At 39.5% G+C, this 17,068-nt stretch overlaps 1 protein-coding gene across 1 annotated transcript in view; it reads left to right on the forward strand.

The window, feature by feature from the left end:
• Positions 1-5,381: 5,381 nt before the first annotated feature.
• The window catches only part of dpysl3.L (dihydropyrimidinase like 3 L homeolog), a 96,877-nt gene continuing 85,190 nt past the window's right edge, over positions 5,382-17,068 (forward strand). Inside the window, exon 1 of the mRNA XM_018251104.2 lies at positions 5,382-5,753. Coding sequence (XP_018106593.1) covers positions 5,442-5,753 — 312 coding nt within the window. The 5' untranslated portion in view covers positions 5,382-5,441. The remainder of the gene's footprint in view (positions 5,754-17,068) is intronic.

The raw sequence follows: 17,068 nt of genomic DNA on the forward strand, positions 1-17,068 counted from the left end.
CCTTGGAAGATGACATCTTCCATTTGGACATACATTAAGCCATCAAATGCTCAGTTAAAACCCTCCCTCCGAGGAACAGTAAATTAAAATAAGCCAAACTGCCTGACCAAATATATGCTTAACTGTACGGCACAGTCCTCTTCAACAGACATTAGCTTTTCAGCCATTATCACTTCCCTCTGGTAGAATGGCATTTACTGTATGTTTACATAGCATGGACAACAGAAGACTTGCTCCAACGATTGATAAGGTGAAAAAATCTAATTTATTGCAAGTTCTTTTCCAGTGGTGAATTAAAACTCCCAGTATCATCATCAGTTATCATCCCAAACAAAATTTTCACCCTCCTCCCCTGATCCTCAGCAAGCAGCTGAAGGCTGAACATTGATATCTACTCCAAAAGTTAAGACACCATGAATTTACATGGGATACAGTAAGTTATTAAGCAAAACTTAAAAAAGTGCAGAATCTTGAGGAAATGCTTGTGCTATAATATGTAGGTACTTACAGTCATATGTAGGTACTTACAGTCCCTCGACTTAAATATCATCAAAAATCTATGGGTTGATTTTAAGCAGGTTGTCCATGCTTGGAAGCCATCAAATTTAAATGAACTGTAGAGGAATGGTTAAAAATATCACCATCCAGAATCCAGACACTCATCAAAGGGTATAGGAGGAGTCTAGAGGCATTTGCAAAAGGAGGCTCAACTAAGTATTGCTGTAATATTTCTGTTGGGGTGCCCAAAATTATGCACCTTTCTAATTTTGTTTTGATGCATACTACATATTTTCTGTTGATCCAATAAACATTATATACTACTGTTTCCATAAGGCATGTTATATATTAAGAGGAAGTTGCTACTTTGAAAGCTCAGCCAATGATAAAAAAAAAATCGAATTATTCATGTGAAGTTTTCTTCTTTAGGATAATTGTTTCTTTACAAAACGGCTGACTTTTATATTAAAGGAACAGTAACACCAAAAGCTGAAAGTGTATCAAAGTAATTAAAATATAATGTACGGTTGCTTTGCACTGGTACCACTGAAGTGTTTGCTTCAGAAAGACTACTATATTTTATATAAACAAGCTGCTGTGTAGCCATGGAGGCATAGGTTAAATAGCAAATAGATAAAAGACCACTGTATTGGACTGAGCTTATCGGTTATGTGCTGTGTAACCTGTGCCTTTTCTCTTTTTCCAGCTTGAATGGCTGCTCCCATGGATACACAGCAGCTTATTTACATAAACTATAGTAGTCTTTCTGAAGCAAGCACACCAGTTTTACCAGTGCAGGTAACAGTAAATTATATTTTAACAACTTTAATACACTATTAGCTTTTGGTGTTACTGTTCCTTTAGTATTAAAGTCAGCCCTTGTTCAAAGAAACAATTATCATACCAATTTCCCACGAATAATAAGATTGGGTCTTTTCTTTTTTGTTGTCTCTCAGAAATGAGCGATCTTTTGCACTTGTTTAATTTTATTTCACTTGTATTGGACTGGACGTATCTGTTCTATGTAACCTGTGCCTTTTCTCTTTTTTCCCAGCAACTTGAATGGCTGCCCCCATGGCTACACAGCAACTTGATTATATGAACTATAGTAGCCTTTCTGAAGCAAACACACCAGTTTTACCAATGCAGAGCAACAGTATATTATATGTTAATTACTTTCATTTTTTGGTGTTACGGTTCCTTTAAAGTAAGACACTGTATAAATAGATCAGTATGGGGTAAAATGGCATGGATGAGAGAATTTCCCATCCTTAAAGGGCATGTTTATATTTTGCAAAAAAACAAACAAAAAAACACACCTTTCCAAATAGTTAACATCTGAGTTAGAGTTAAAGACCATGCTCTGCAGCCATCAAATTTAACTGAACTAGAGAAATTTTGTATGGAGGAATGGTCAAAAATACCGCCATCCAGAATCATTAAAGGCTATAGGAGGCGTTTAAACGCTGTTTCATTTGCAAAAGGAGGCTCAACTAAGTATTGATGTGATATCTCTGTTGGGGTGCCCAAATTTATGCACCTGTCTAATTTTGTTATGATGCATATTTTCTGTTAATCCAGTAAACTTTCTGTAAATGCTGAAATAATACTGTTTCCAGGCATGTTCTATATTAAAAGGAAGTTGCTACTTTAAAAGCTCAGCCAATGATAAACAAAACTCTAAAGAATTAAGAGGGGTTCCCAAACTTTTTCATATGACTGTATGTACAGTGCAATGATATCTGTATAAAGGAAATCAGCTCTTTGACAGTTTCAATAATAAGGGTAACACATGAAAATACTCTATCTGCCAGGCTTACTCTAAGGGGCAGATGTATGAAGGGTCGAATATCGAGGGTTAATTAACCCTCGATATTCGACTAGGAACTAAAATCGTTCGACTTTGAATATCGAAGTCGGACGATTTAGCGCAAATCCTGCGATCGAACGATCGAAGGATTATTCGTTCGATCGAACGATTAAATCCTTCGAATCGAACGATTCGAAGGATTTTAATACAACGATCGAAGGAATATCCTTCAATCAAAAAATCTCAGGCAAGCCTATGGGGACCTTCCCCATAGGCTAACATTGACTTCGGTAGCTTTTAGCTGCCGAAGTAGGGGGTCGAAGTTTTTCTTTAAGAGACAGTACTTCGACTATCGAATGGTCGAATAGTCGAACGATTTTTAGTTCGAATCGTTCGATTCGAAGTCGAAGTAGTAGTCGAAGGTCGAAGTAGCCCATTCGATGGTCGAAGTAGCCCAAAAAACACTTTGAAATTCGAAGTTTTTTTAATTCGAATCCTTCACTCGAGCTTTGTAAATGTGCCCCTAAATGTCCAAGGATGACTTTGTTTCTAGTATAAAAACCCACCTTGGAGATTTAGAGCGAGTTATGTAGCCAGCACCTGTTAAATAGGAGTCTCTGTGAGACTTACAGTAAAACATCTGCAGAAGTCTGCTAGCAAATATGCTGTGACTTTGAGAAAATTCAGGTCCCCTAAGCCCCATATCTTCTGCCTGAGGCACATTTTTACTGGGGGGGAAACAATATGTTTTAGAGGTTTTGTAAATCTGACCTTATAAGGTGTTACACGGAGACTTTCTCCCTAAACTATTTGTTGGAGGTAAACAATAGCTTCTCACAATCTTCTCTGTGCAGGTGTGTGTATTGCCTGGGAATCCATTTATGCGTTGGTTGGTTCTCCACCTCAGGGAAGGTAATTTTCCAGGTTTTTCTGCAGCATCTCCTATACTCGCAGCCATCACACTGAATAACATTATATGCACATGTGTGAGGTGTTAGAACTATCATTTAATCCTTTACATTAAATTGACTCTTTCAGCTTGTATTTATTTGCTACCACAACAGGCAACATATTCATATTTTTCCAGCGTTCACTTTAAAGGAATTGTTCAGTTCAGTGTAAAAATAAAAACTGGGTAAGGGCTTTAGCACACGGGCAGATTTGGGGAGATTTAGTCCCTGGCGACTAATTGCCTCTTCTTCAGGGCGACAATCTCCCCTGAACTGCCTTCCGCCTGCTAAAATAAAAAATCTCATGCGGCAATGCACTCGCGGCGCTTCGATTTCCGAATTCGCCCGAAGTTTCCTCATGAGGCAACTTCAGGCGACTTCAGAAATCTAAGCGCCGTGAGTGCATTGCCTCAGACGATTTTTCATTTTAGCAGGCGGAAGGCAGGGGGAAGGCAGTTCGGGGAGATTGTCGCCCCAAAGAAGATTCGATTAGTCGCTAGGCGACAAAATCTCCCTGACTCTGCCCGTGTGCTACAGGCCTAAATAGATAGGCTGTGCAAAATAAAAAATGTTTTGAATATAATTAGTAAGGCAAAAATGTAATGTGTAAAGGCTGGAGTGACTGTGTGTGTAACATTTCAAAAATAAAAGTTTGAATCCTGGAGCTATGGTGTTCCCAAATTCCAGCAATCACATCGCTCTGAGAGGAAGCCAGTTTGGTGAAACGCGTCAGCGAGGATGCCGTCGCTCTGAATTTGCGGAAGCGTGTCACCGATTTGCGCATTGGACTCTAAGGGACGCTGAGGAACCAAAAACGCAATACGGAATGTACAGGACACTTTTTTTCAATGCGGTTTGACAACGGATGTTTGTGAGTGTGATTTTAATTATTTATTAAACTTGTGAAAAACGCTTCCGCACATGCCCATATATCTCTCCACATTAAGCGGATAAAGAAGAAGCCTCAGAACAGGAAGAAATAGATTTTAACCAACGCCTTCCTTGTCTCACGTCTAGTGAGTATAATATAGCGCTGGGGGCACTAGGACTCTAGGGGTCGGTTGCTATACCACCACCTCCCTAGTTATGCTCTCACACTGTGGGAATCTCTGCATACAGCACCTTATGCTCATAGAGCTAATGTGATTGGTGGGGATTTTATGATTTCACGGTTTTAAAAGTGTGTTATATTCAATCACGGATTGTTTGGTTAAATAACTTTTTACGGAGAAAGTAAAAAGTGGTGCACAAATGCACTGTTGTTATAAAGTTATAAACTAAGGGTGAGATCCGAATTTTATTTTATAAATACTACACTATATAAAACTTTCTGTTATCTCCCCCTCGATAAACTTTGGTTTTTGAGGGATGCAGCAATTCATATCTGAAGTGTGTCTAACATAATAGCCAGTAAACTACTTCCTGCTTTTCAGCTCTCTTGGTTTACACTGACTGGTTACCCCGGTTACCAGGCAGTAACCAATCAGAGACTTGAGGGGGGACCACATGGGTCAAATCTGCTGCTTTTGAATTGAAGCTGAATGCTGAGGATCAATTACAAACTCACTGAACTATTATAGTTCAAGTCGCTGACTAACTCACAGTTATAGAGCTGAAAAGCAGGAAGTAGTGTTCTGGCTATTATGTTACAGACACAGTAACTCCAGCCTTTATACATTGCATTTTTGCCTAACTATATTAGAAACATTTTTTATTTTGCACAGCCTATTTTCTATTTACACAATTTTTTATTTTAAGGCTGAACTGTTCAGCTAACAGGTCTGTACTGGACTACACTTGAAAAATATGTGTACTGCTGGAATAATAGTAAACATAACCCCAGCTATCATTTTATTAAATATCTGAGGGGAAAATAAACAGGAACGTGTCAGTACTACAAAGAAGATTTGTGTAATGTGCGCAATAATGATTGTGGAAGGAGGGAGATTGTAATAGGGAGGAGCACAGGCTGAGGGACACATTGGAGAGCGCACTCACACTTGACCTCCTTCTGTCCATATGAGGACTGGTACTGAGGGTGAGGAGACTGTATCCTTGCGCTCGTGTCACCGCGTCGGCTCAGTGCTGCCCTCTCTGGCTGGAAGGTGCATCGCTTCTCCTTCTTTCTCGGCTGCTCGCTGGCCAGACTGTGACTAGCAGCTCTCCTCCTCAGTGTCTCAGTTATGGCATCATCAGGCAACAGGGAATGGGACAGGGGAGATGACCTGCCAGTCTACCTGGCCCGCCCGGGCTCCGCCAGCCAAGTGCCCCGGGTAAAGTACGGAGGCATGTTCTGCAATGTGGAGGGAGCGTACGAAAGTAAGACGATAGATTTTGACTCCCTGAGCGTGGGGCAGCCCAACAGGAGAGGCACCCCAATGCGCCCCGGCACTGCTAACAACAAAAACGACCAGATCAGCAAAGAAGAACCCCCCAAAGTGGAGATTAGTACCACCCCGGGCAAAGAAGCGCTGCAGAACCTGGACGAGAAAGCGGTAAAGTCTACTACGTGGGAGGGGTGTTTGAATAAGCGTGATCTGGGCAGCTGCCTATTCTCTGTGGCTACTGCTGCTGGGAGTCAGTCTGGAGTTGGCTGGGCAGCAGCCGCTGGCGAGTCCCATTCATATCACAATGCAGCTGAACTACAGTATAACTGTACTTGTTATCGACAAACTAGTATGTTCAGTGGTTTGGTGAATGCAAGTTTTCTATTTCTTTCTTGAAAGTTGTAGCAAAATGAGAGGCACGAGTCACGTGCCCAAATGGGCCAGTGGTCTCATTGTCTGACCCATTGGCTTGTGAGAGGAGCTGCAGACGTGTCTCTGTACATTGTCCTTCATCGTTGCTATTGCACATAGACATGCACTTGTTCCTGTCCCCCAGTGGCATGCCATTTGTAGGCTGTAAAGAAAGTGGTCCATGTAGCTGGGCATACTAGCAGGGATTTCCATCCCCCTGAGCTCCTCTAGCCACAATAGTTTTAGAAAGTGACAGCTACAGAGCCTTGTAAAGAGATTTTGCTTATGAGGGTACCATACTACCATGAGTTGTGCTCACCACAAAACATACTCTGAATGTGATGAAGACATTGATATTTTAAAGGGATAGTTTACCTTTAAAGGGATTCTGTCATGGGGAAAAATTTTTTTTTCAAAATGAATCCGTGAATAGTGCTGCTCCAGCAGAACTCTGCACTGAAATCCATTTCTCGAAAGAGCAATCAGATTTTTTTATATTCAATTTTGAAATCTGACATGGGGCTAGACATATTGTCAATTTCCCAGCTGCCCCAAGTCATGTGACTTGTGCTCTGATAAACTTCAATCACTCTTTACTGCTGTACTGCAAGTTGGGGTGATATCACCCCCTCCCTTTTCCCCCCAAGTAGCCAAACCACACCTTCCAACATTTTGGAAGTAAAAAGAGGGACACAATTTTTTTTCGCATTTAGACCAGTGACATTTTTTGACCACGTCCCTTTCTGTGGCCACACCCCCTAATTGCCATGTTCATTTTAAAAAATTTGGCAGGTTATGAAAATTTGAAAATATTTCTCCTTATCTAAACTGTTTTTTTGTGTCTCAAAATTGTTACAAAGTATCTTATTTGCACCTGTTAGCTGTTCTGTGCTCTCTGCTAAAAGCCAATTGAGTGAGAAACTTTGTTTCTTTTTCTGGCTGTTCAGTGCAGAGAAAATAGGGACTTTCCAGTACAAATGAGGGACTGCGGGTTGAGCAGTCAAAAGAAGGACTGTCCCTCCATAAAAGGGACAGTTGGGAGGTATGGCCAAACAAAAGAACAATGGGAAGGTAACCAGATAGCAGCTCCCTAACACACGATAACAGCTGCCTGGTAGATCTAAGAACAACACTCAATAGTAAAAACCCATGTCTCACTGAGACACATTCAGTTACATTGAGAAGGAAAAACATCAGCCTGCCAGAAAGCATTTCTCTCCTAAGGTGCAGGCACAAGTCACATGACCAGGGGCAGCTGGGAAATTGACAAAATGTCTAGCCCCATGTCAGATTTCAAAATTGAATATAAAAAAATCTGTTTGCTCTTTTGAGAAATGGATTTCAGTGTAGAATTCTGCTGGAGCAGCACTATTAACTGATTCATTTTGAAAATTTTTTTTTTTTCCCATTACAGTATCCCTTTAAATTAACGTTTAGTATCATGTGGATACTGTGTACCCGTGTGCAATATCCTAGGGATGCACCGAATCCAGGATTCGGTTCGGGATTCGGCCAGGATTTGATCTTTTTCAGCAGGATTCGACTGAATCCTTCTGCCCGGCCGAATCCGAATCCTAATCCTAATTTGCATATGCAAATAAGGGGCAGGGAAGGAAATTGCGTGACTTTTTGTCACAAAACAAGGAAGTAAAAACTTTTTCCCCTTCCCACCCCTAATTTGCATATGCAAGTTAGGATTCTGATTCGGTATTCGGCCGAATCTTTCTCGAAGGAAAAAAGGAGGTAAAAAGAGTTGGGGAGCAATTCAAGCATGAAACATGTTCCTGGGTGGTGCAAAATTTGTGCTGTGATTAGCCATTTGGTAGCCCTTATGTGGACTGGCAGCCTTTAGGAGGCTCTGTTTGGCAGTAGACTTGTTTTTTATAATTTTTTGGTGATATCCTCGCACAGTTTTCTTTGTTACAGGGTTCCTCTCAACAGAGTAATGGCACCGTCAAAACCAATTTCAGAAATCCGCATAAATTTCACTCTGGAGAACCACAGTTGAATGTTTTATTTTTTCCTGCACAACATGTTTCATATACAATAATCCTAAATCAGCACCTGATGAAGGATTATTGTATTGAAAACATGTTGTGCAGGAGAAAATAAAACAACGCTGAACTCTAATGTGGTTCTCCAGAGTGAAATGTATGCTGACCCGTGTTTTTTATGTAACCAAAACTTGCCTCTAAACTAGGAATTAAAAAATAAGCACCTGCTTTGAAGCCACTGAGAGCAACAGCCACACCCAACATCCACATTTCTACTGGTGAGCTTTGTCTACTATTAGCCTGTATGCACATTGTAGGTATCCTTTTCATTAATTTCTATAAGTAGCATGGGCAATAATTTGCCAGAAATCACCACCAGGAGGCTGACATCTATATACGTGGGACAAATCACATGAGTACACTGATTCAGGTGCGCAGTTTACATGACCATGTGCTAGTTGGACCATGAGCCCATGGCATTATTAGTAGGAGGAGACAGACAACTGGCAATCTGAAAGTCAGTAACAGGGAAAGGGCTTAACTGTGTTTAGGACTGCTGTAATTCATTGCTCATTAAAGGAGAACTAAACAAACCATACTTTTAAAAAAAAAAAAAAATCCAACCGCATAGGTTATTCTGTCCAAAATCCAGCACTGAATCCATCCTACCCAACAGTGATCTCCCCAACAAGCATCTTTAATAACATACCCTCTGCCCAAGATGTTGACATTTGGGGAACTTCAGTGGTGGATTTTAAAGTCATCAGTACTTTTCCATATACTGTAGTAACCATAGTGGTTGGTCTTGGGCTACCATGCCCTTCAAGTGTGTTTAATTTGGACATTGATATTTACGCTGTCCCCTGCTCATCGTCTCAATGAGCCTTGGAAAGTTCTTAATGACACTGAAGGATCTGTGGTTTTATAGTTGAGTTTAGCTTCTCCATAATGAGATAGATATTGTTATTTTGAGACCACAGTCCCCAGTGTTTGACTTTCTTACCATGTGGAGTCCCAGGGCATAGAAAAATCCTCTGATAGAAGTTTTTGGGACCTCTTCACCTCTACCATTTTCCTTTTCCTACTTCACTTTCAAATGATGGTCTTGGACACATTTTTTTAACCTTTATACTTAATTAATTCACCTTTAATTTATTACACTTGCACTAGCACTTTATGTTAATGAATTCAAGTTTATAATGATAATTTAATATAATTGCTATTTATCTAGCAGGTACACTTAGCAATTTCATTAATTCTATTTAACCTATTATGTTACAATCAAGGGTACAGTCTTTAAATGAATTAATTGATTATTCTTATTAAAAAATAAGTAATTCATTTTACAGTCACGGGTATTGATTGTACTATTCAAGCACTGGCACTTTAACTTTTGACTAATGAACTTCTGTACACCAACTCACTAATTATGAATCAACCCCATACTAATTGTGTTCACAAGTTGTTTATTCATTTTTTATATTGTATTAAAGAGAGTGGGGGGTTTTATTACTTTTTTCTCTTAATAAATTAACTAATAGCAGTAAATTATACCTCCCGATCTCTTAAATGTGAATTTTCTATAAAAATAGGTCTGTCTCTTTTTCTTGTTTCGAAATATATTTTGGAGTGGCTAGGACATAAGTTTGACTCCCTTTAGTGCCAAGTAAAAACAAACAAGGAACACAAGGTGGATCAAGAAAGATAAATAAGTATATCTTTGGAAAAAAAAACTGCTATTAAAAAAAAACAAAATCCTAAAACACGGGGTGGGTTCCAATTTGTTATGCATCCCCAGTGACTAAAATTTTTACCTTTTGACATGGGTCAACTTTTCCCTCTTTAAAAAGGCATGTCCTCCAGAGTGTGCTCCCAGGTATTTTGCAGTTTCTTGGGATCTTACTGTGCACTGTGCCCACCTTACAAGGTGCAGGGTATACCTGGATGCAGGGAGAAAAAGATGCAGCGCCCTGGGGTCAAGTACTTATTTAAAAGAAGTGGCTACCTGGTCAGTGTGAAAAGTTAGCCACCAGCGGTGCCAAACAGCTCAGCATTTTCCAGGGTTTTATGCTTTCGTTCCCCTTTAGAACATTCAAACAGAATTTGAATTATTTTGATTTATTAATATTTTCTGGTAGTGCCATTTTACAATGATCAAAATGTTATTTTATGCAGGCCCTAAGACACCCTAAGGCCCTAAGACACCACTTACACTCACTTGTTTTTTAAAGGAGTTAATTAATGTGTAATAAACTTTCATAATAATTTGCACCATTGTGTTGTCCAACAAAATATTTAACGCTGCATATTTTGTGCATACAAAATGGCTCATTTACTAGCATAGGTGCTAAATTTCAGCAGTATAGTTCCATAACAACCAATCTGTAATTCGTGTTGATCAGTCTATTATTGCTAGTTAGAAAATGAAAGGAAAGATCTGATTCAGAGGTGTGGGACTTGGTATCACCTGTCCCCCCACCCCCACCAAACATGCAGACCCCTCCCCAACACCCAAACCTGCAGGACCAACAACATCCATTCCCATGAGTCCCTCCACATCATCATCCATGGGCAATTGAATTTGAAACCTCACTCTCTCTGCACTCCCAGCTCTGGCGTCTGCTCCCCCTATTGTAACATCACTGATCTGACTAGTTGCAATGGCCAACTGCACTAATCTTTGTAAATCAGCCCCAAGGTCTGAAATAAAAGCAGCGAAAGCTTTTAGTGTTTCAAACATTTAATATTTGTGATTTGTGGTGACAATACAACAATTTTGATTGTTATTCAGTGCAGATGCAATTACTCTGTTAGTGGGTTCCTGGTTTCCATTCACATAAGATTGAACCCTCACTCAACCATGAGAAATTGTCTTTTAAAAACCAAGGTGTAGATCTGTGGACTCAGTTTCAATTCTTCAATCCCAGTCCAGATGAAGTTAATGTTAAAACCATGGCCAATTCTCCCTAATTCCGTTACTTTTTCTCTCACAACTACAGATCTTATAAAAATATCTCACATAGCATTTTTCTGCTTTAATGTCAGACTTCTGCTTATGTTGTGATCTGCATTTTAGGTTCTTGTGGTAACTCCATAGGAATGCTTCATGATGAATTCCTGGAGTGTTGTTCTTGCCTCGAGTCTGTGGAACACTGCGGATTATTTGAGGAACTGAGATTTTGTAACAAAATATTTATTTTTTTTGCATTATGAAAGAAAAATGCCATTCTAAGCAGTTTACCAATATACATTTAAAAACTCCATCTGAGTTTGGATAATTCCCTAGTCGAATTTGACGGTTTTGAGCATAAAAAAAATTCGACCATTAATAGATCTGTCCCATAGAATCAAAACGCATTATTGAAGGATTCTAATTAGAGGTGCACCGAATCCACTATGTTGGATTTGGCTGAATCCCCGAATCCTTCATTGAAGATTCTGCAGAATACCGAACCGATTCCGAATCCTAATTTGCATATGCAAATTAGGGGCGGGAAAGGAAAACATGGAAAGAAATTTGTTTAATTCCTTGTTTTGTGACAAAAAGTCACGTGAAATCCTGCCCTGCCCACAATTTGCATACGCAAATTAGGATTCGGATTTGGTTCAGCCAGGCACAAGGATTCGGCCGAATCTGAATCCTGCTGAAAAAGGCCGAATCCCGAACTGAATACTGAATTCGGTGCATCCCTAATACTAATTCAGCAAATCCCAAATGGAATGGAATGGCATTCTATATTATATTATATTTTTTATATTTTTTGAATAATTTGCCTTCTTCTGCTGACTCTTTCCAGCTTTCAAATGGGGGTCACTGAGCCATATAACAAGAAATGCTCTGTAAGGCTACAAATGTATTGTTATTGCTACTTTTTATTACTCATCTTTCTATTTATATTCCAGTCTCTTATTCAAATCAATTCACGGTTGCTAGGTTAAAAAAAACACAAATAATAAAAAATGAAAACCAATTGCAAATTGTCTTAGAATATCAGTCTCTCCATCAGGGGTCCCCAACCTTTTTTACCCGTGAGCCAAATACAAGTGTAAATGATGTTGGAGAGCAGCATCGGCATGCAAAAAGGGGCTTCCAAATAAGGGCTGTGATTGGGTATTGATAGCTCCTATGTGGCCATGCAGCCAACAGGAGACTCTGTTTGGTATTACACATGGTTGTTATGCAACTAAAGTTTGCCTTTAATTCAGGAATTCAAAAAGAAGTACCTACTTGGAGGCCACTGGGGGGGCAACATCCAAGGGGTCGAAGAGCCACTGGTTGGGGATCACTTACCCGTGAGCCAAATACAAGTGTAAATGATGTTGGAGAGCAGCATCGGCATGCAAAAAGGGGCTTCCAAATAAGGGCTGTGATTGGGTATTGATAGCTCCTATGTGGCCATGCAGCCAACAGGAGACTCTGTTTGGTATTACACATGGTTGTTATGCAACTAAAGTTTGCCTTTAATTCAGGAATTCAAAAAGAAGTACCTACTTGGAGGCCACTGGGGGGCAACATCCAAGGGGTCGAAGAGCCACTGGTTGGGGATCACTGCTCTACATCATACTAAAAGTTAACTCAAAGGTAAATAACCCCCTTAAAACCCCCTTTGCACAGTGTGTTTGCCACATTGCATTATCAATATTTGCTCCCTGTTGCAATTGCTGGTTACTTCTGGATGTATCCTTACTAACAGCCCCCATTTTTAGATTTAGAAAATCATACAGAGAAATTTTGACATTTTAAAAAACAGATCCCGTGATAGATACCATCTAGACGGAATTATGGAGACTTCTTCTCAGTACTGTTACCTACAAATGCAAGAGTTAAAAGGCCTCATTTATAAGGTGGGATTCAGGGTTGGAAAGTGCAAAAAATGGGCAAATATGTTTTGCACATTGCACCCTTCCTCACAATTAACACCCAAAAATACAGGTATTTGAGCAACATAGAAGAACACAACTACTTATTCTTCTCCCATGAGTATGGTGCTTTCTGCTTTCAGCGGCAATGTATTCATATGGGATGAACTGGGGCAGAATGAGAAAGCATCATTTGCGGCCACAGTGCATCACCTTCCCGATTTAGTGCAAATTGTGGGCTGGCCTTACATCTATGGACTCAATTGCTCTTTATTTAGGGGTGAGATTAGCATAGCAGTGGATCAGCAATGTCACTGGGGTGTTGAAAATCTTCTTTTACAAATAAACTCACCCATTGCGTCTTTGTGTAGATGGAAGTAGATATTCCCTGTTCTCCCCAGTAAGCAATGTGATGTCATTCTGTTACAGTTGTGCAGTGACATCATATTTAATAGCAGATAGAAACTTGCTTGCAAGAGTGCTTTGTTGGGACTTCAGGCCATTTTTATATTTAGAATGAAATTAATTCTGTGGCGTGCGTGCACAATGGTGACATTGATTGAGCTAATACTAAGCCTTCTTTGAAACAATATTGCTATCCGATTGATAATATTTTAGCTACAAAGCTTATTTATATATAGTCGAAGTTAAATGGACACTATTATTCAAGAAAGAAAACAAGTCTATCCCCCCAGTTAAACTTTTTTTCTAAATTACAGCAGTCGTACTAATGTACAGTGCTGAAAACACTGATGATGTGTCATGTACTTATTGCAAACTCTGTATGAATGCACTCATTTCTTTGCCAAAGTGATGGCTTCTTCTTCTTTGATCTCTGATATCTCTCTGAGAAGCCTAGACAGCTGATGTGAAGTTGCTGATATCATGAGAGTTGTGCTTTGATTGGTCCCAAATGTCTGGAGCCCGTTGTATGATTATGGACCAACTGCAGCCTGGATTTTGGTGCCCCCATAATGACAGACCTCCTGTACAAGCAGAAAGGTATTAGAGGAACAGAAGAGAAGCCACATCAGTGGGCAAGTTAAATAAGTATCCACAACACATAAAAACTTGTGGTTAACCTGGTGGATGGCAGCATTAATATTGTTTGTCTTATATCCAAATATTAATTATGGTGTGAACTAATTAAAGTGGAATGTTATGGTAAAACCCATGAAAATAGATCGGCACAGCTGAATGAAAAGACAGTTATGTTTGGTTTAGGTTGACTTTCTTAATAACTGTATATTTATGGCAACCTTAAGGTATATTGCTCAATGTACCATCCAGACTTATAGTAACAGTATCTGACTTAGGAGTCCATTAGGACAGTAGGCCTATTGCTCTTCAGTGTTTGTAGGTTGCACCAAGTTGCCGCTGGCTTCTCCCAATGAGTTAAATTTTGGGATGTGATATCTCTCTCTAACCCATTTGGCTATAGAGATGCTTTGAATCCAAGATTGGCTTTAGTATTTTGCAGAAGTCTGAATCAGCTGAATCCTTAGTGCTCAGCCAGACTGAATACAAACCCTTAGAGCAATGGCACATGGCAAGATTTTGTTGGCTGAGGTTAAATCTGTGCTACCGTGGGCCTAAAATGACTTGCCATAGCATAACATTAGGATTGCCATATTACTTGTAGCGATCTGGCTTAATTGCAGGAAAACGTGAAGGGAGGCAATTTCCCGCGATTAATCTTGGTCACCGAGAGTAATATGTTATACTTGCAGCGATCCTAATGCTATGCTATGGAAAGTAATTTTAGGGAAATTTGGGACCTATTGTAGCACAGATTTAACTGCAGCCAACAAATCGTACCATGTGCCATTGCCCTAAGGGTTTGGATTCAGTTTGGCGGAGCACTAAGGATTCAGCTGAATATTATTACTGTTATGCTATGGCAAGTAATATATGGCAAGTTTGGGAGGTTTGTCATCTGCCTCCATGCAACTGAAATTGATTCTCAGATGGATTCAGGATACAACATACATAGGCATTTGTGTCTTATTACCGTTGATCTAAATTAATATCTTTGGTGAAACTAATGGAAACTGCCCATTGGTTGCAAAGAGCATTAGCATATGTGCAATTTACCTGCAAGCCTGCCCTATAAAATTGCAATACAATTATTTATCTCCTATTACTCCTACTCAAGGCACATGCACTGTCAGGTCAGTAGCACACTCAAATTGTTATTTCAAAAATTAATAATTTTTTTTTCAAATTAGTTGCTAGAGGGTCAGACCCTTTCTTTGCCAGCTCATTTCATGGTTTACTGATGAAGGCCTTGTCTGTGAAATGTGGCCACAGGAGAGGATATTTGAATTATTCTTCACAGGAGCCCGCTGCTGACTGGGGCTTTCCCCCGGAGTTTTATATAATTAAAAGGTGAAAAACTGGAGGATTAAACAGAAGGTAGGAACCCCAACTTTTTTTAAAAATTTTTTATTTATTGGTAGGAATCCCAACTTTATGTAGGAACCCCAACCAGTGTTGGACTGGGACACCAGGAGCACACCCAAAAACCTTAGACCAGGGGCCCACTCTCACCTCTAGTATTCTTCATCTCCGAATCAACCTCTATTCTCCTAGTTTGTTTACTTTACATACTATAATCTATCATTCCATCTATTTAGCCTCTTTGTTCTCAAATAATAGGGAATGGCCATGAAAAAGGCAGCATGAGGGCCCACTGACACCTGGGCCCACTGAGAGTTTTCCTGGTATCCCGGTGGGCCAGTCCGACACTGACCCCGACCTTATTTTTAATTGGGTCATCATTGGCAGATCAATAGCAGAAAAAGAAGCTCATAGAAGCTGATGCTACGCTAGTCTTTAATTTAACGTTTAGAGGACAGTATAAAATAAAATGTGCATAGACTGTGTATTGATTATGTGTGAATATACATCATCCACCAACCCGATCCTTGACATCATGATTTAAGTAGCTGTGTATTTCAGTCTATTTCCATAGTGAAAGGAAAAGTTATTTGTAAATGTACCCGAAACTAAATTCAGTGTTTTTTTTTCCTTTCTGTTATTTGGGTCTGAAAAAGGTGTCCTCCAGGCCTGTTAATCTGCTGACTTGCAACATTTTTTCAAGGCTCAGATTCAGGAGAGTAGAGAATGCCAAAAGTTGTACAGATATTGCATTTAACAGCTTTTATTATTTTATTATAATAATTATATTGTTATTTTTATTGTTTCTGACTCCTGAAACATATTTTATTTCTCTGTGCATTAAATTAGTGTGAGAAACTCTATTTACTGCCACATTCAGGGTGGCAGTAGCTCCAGGTTTCCCTAGCGGCAGTAGGTGCACTTACCCAGAATTCAGCACAAGAGACAGGACAGACGCAATGGCATATTGTGCAACCATGTAGAAGTGCAGGAGCGTGCTTGGATGGAATTACCTTTAATTAATTGTTAATTGATTATGCACAAGAACAATCCCAATTTAGTTGGCATCTTAAATGAGCCCTCTGGTATAGCAATACAAGCCCAATTTTTTGTTTCAATTAAGTTCTCCTTCAAAACCATTTGTATAACCAACTTTCACTGCCTTCTATAAATATAAAACAAAACTTGCTTTCCAAGCAGTCTTGGCTGTGCGTATGTCTTTTTTCTTGTGATTTTTTCCAAAAGCTATTGTTTAGCCCATGGCCTCAGCTGTTTCCAGTTACATTTATTACTGAGTTCATTGTATCCATAAGTTTAGAATGTCAACATCTATAGGGTGTGAGTTAGGGATAATTTATGAAGTCCGTTTAAAGGAGAATGGTGTCCAAGTCTGGATACTGTTAAGCTGTAAGACGAGCCGGTTATTAAACTTTTACAGGGGTTCACGGAGCAATTCAAATGCAAATACGAAGCACTGATATGTAAATATATCCTTGCATATTCATTGGATTCATTCCCAAAGGGCTGAGGAACAGTAGTTAAGGAATGGAGTCAGGTCAATGGAAGGTTTAAACTGGTATTAAATTATATTTTTTTCTGCTGAATTCTGAGAAGCAATGAGTCTAGACCAGGAGTGTCCTATTATACAAAACATATTTAAAAGAAAATCTAATTTTATGGAAGCTGTCTAATGACCTGGATTCTGATTTTATGTATTGCATTTATTCTCTCATTGACATCTTGCTACATTATACATAGTGTCATTTTAAAGTATAAGAAGAAGCCAGAATATAGATAACACTGGCCAATGAACAGGCG

This window comes from Xenopus laevis, chromosome 3L (genome assembly GCF_017654675.1).
Source record: "Xenopus laevis strain J_2021 chromosome 3L, Xenopus_laevis_v10.1, whole genome shotgun sequence".
Lineage (NCBI taxonomy): Eukaryota > Metazoa > Chordata > Amphibia > Anura > Pipidae > Xenopus > Xenopus laevis.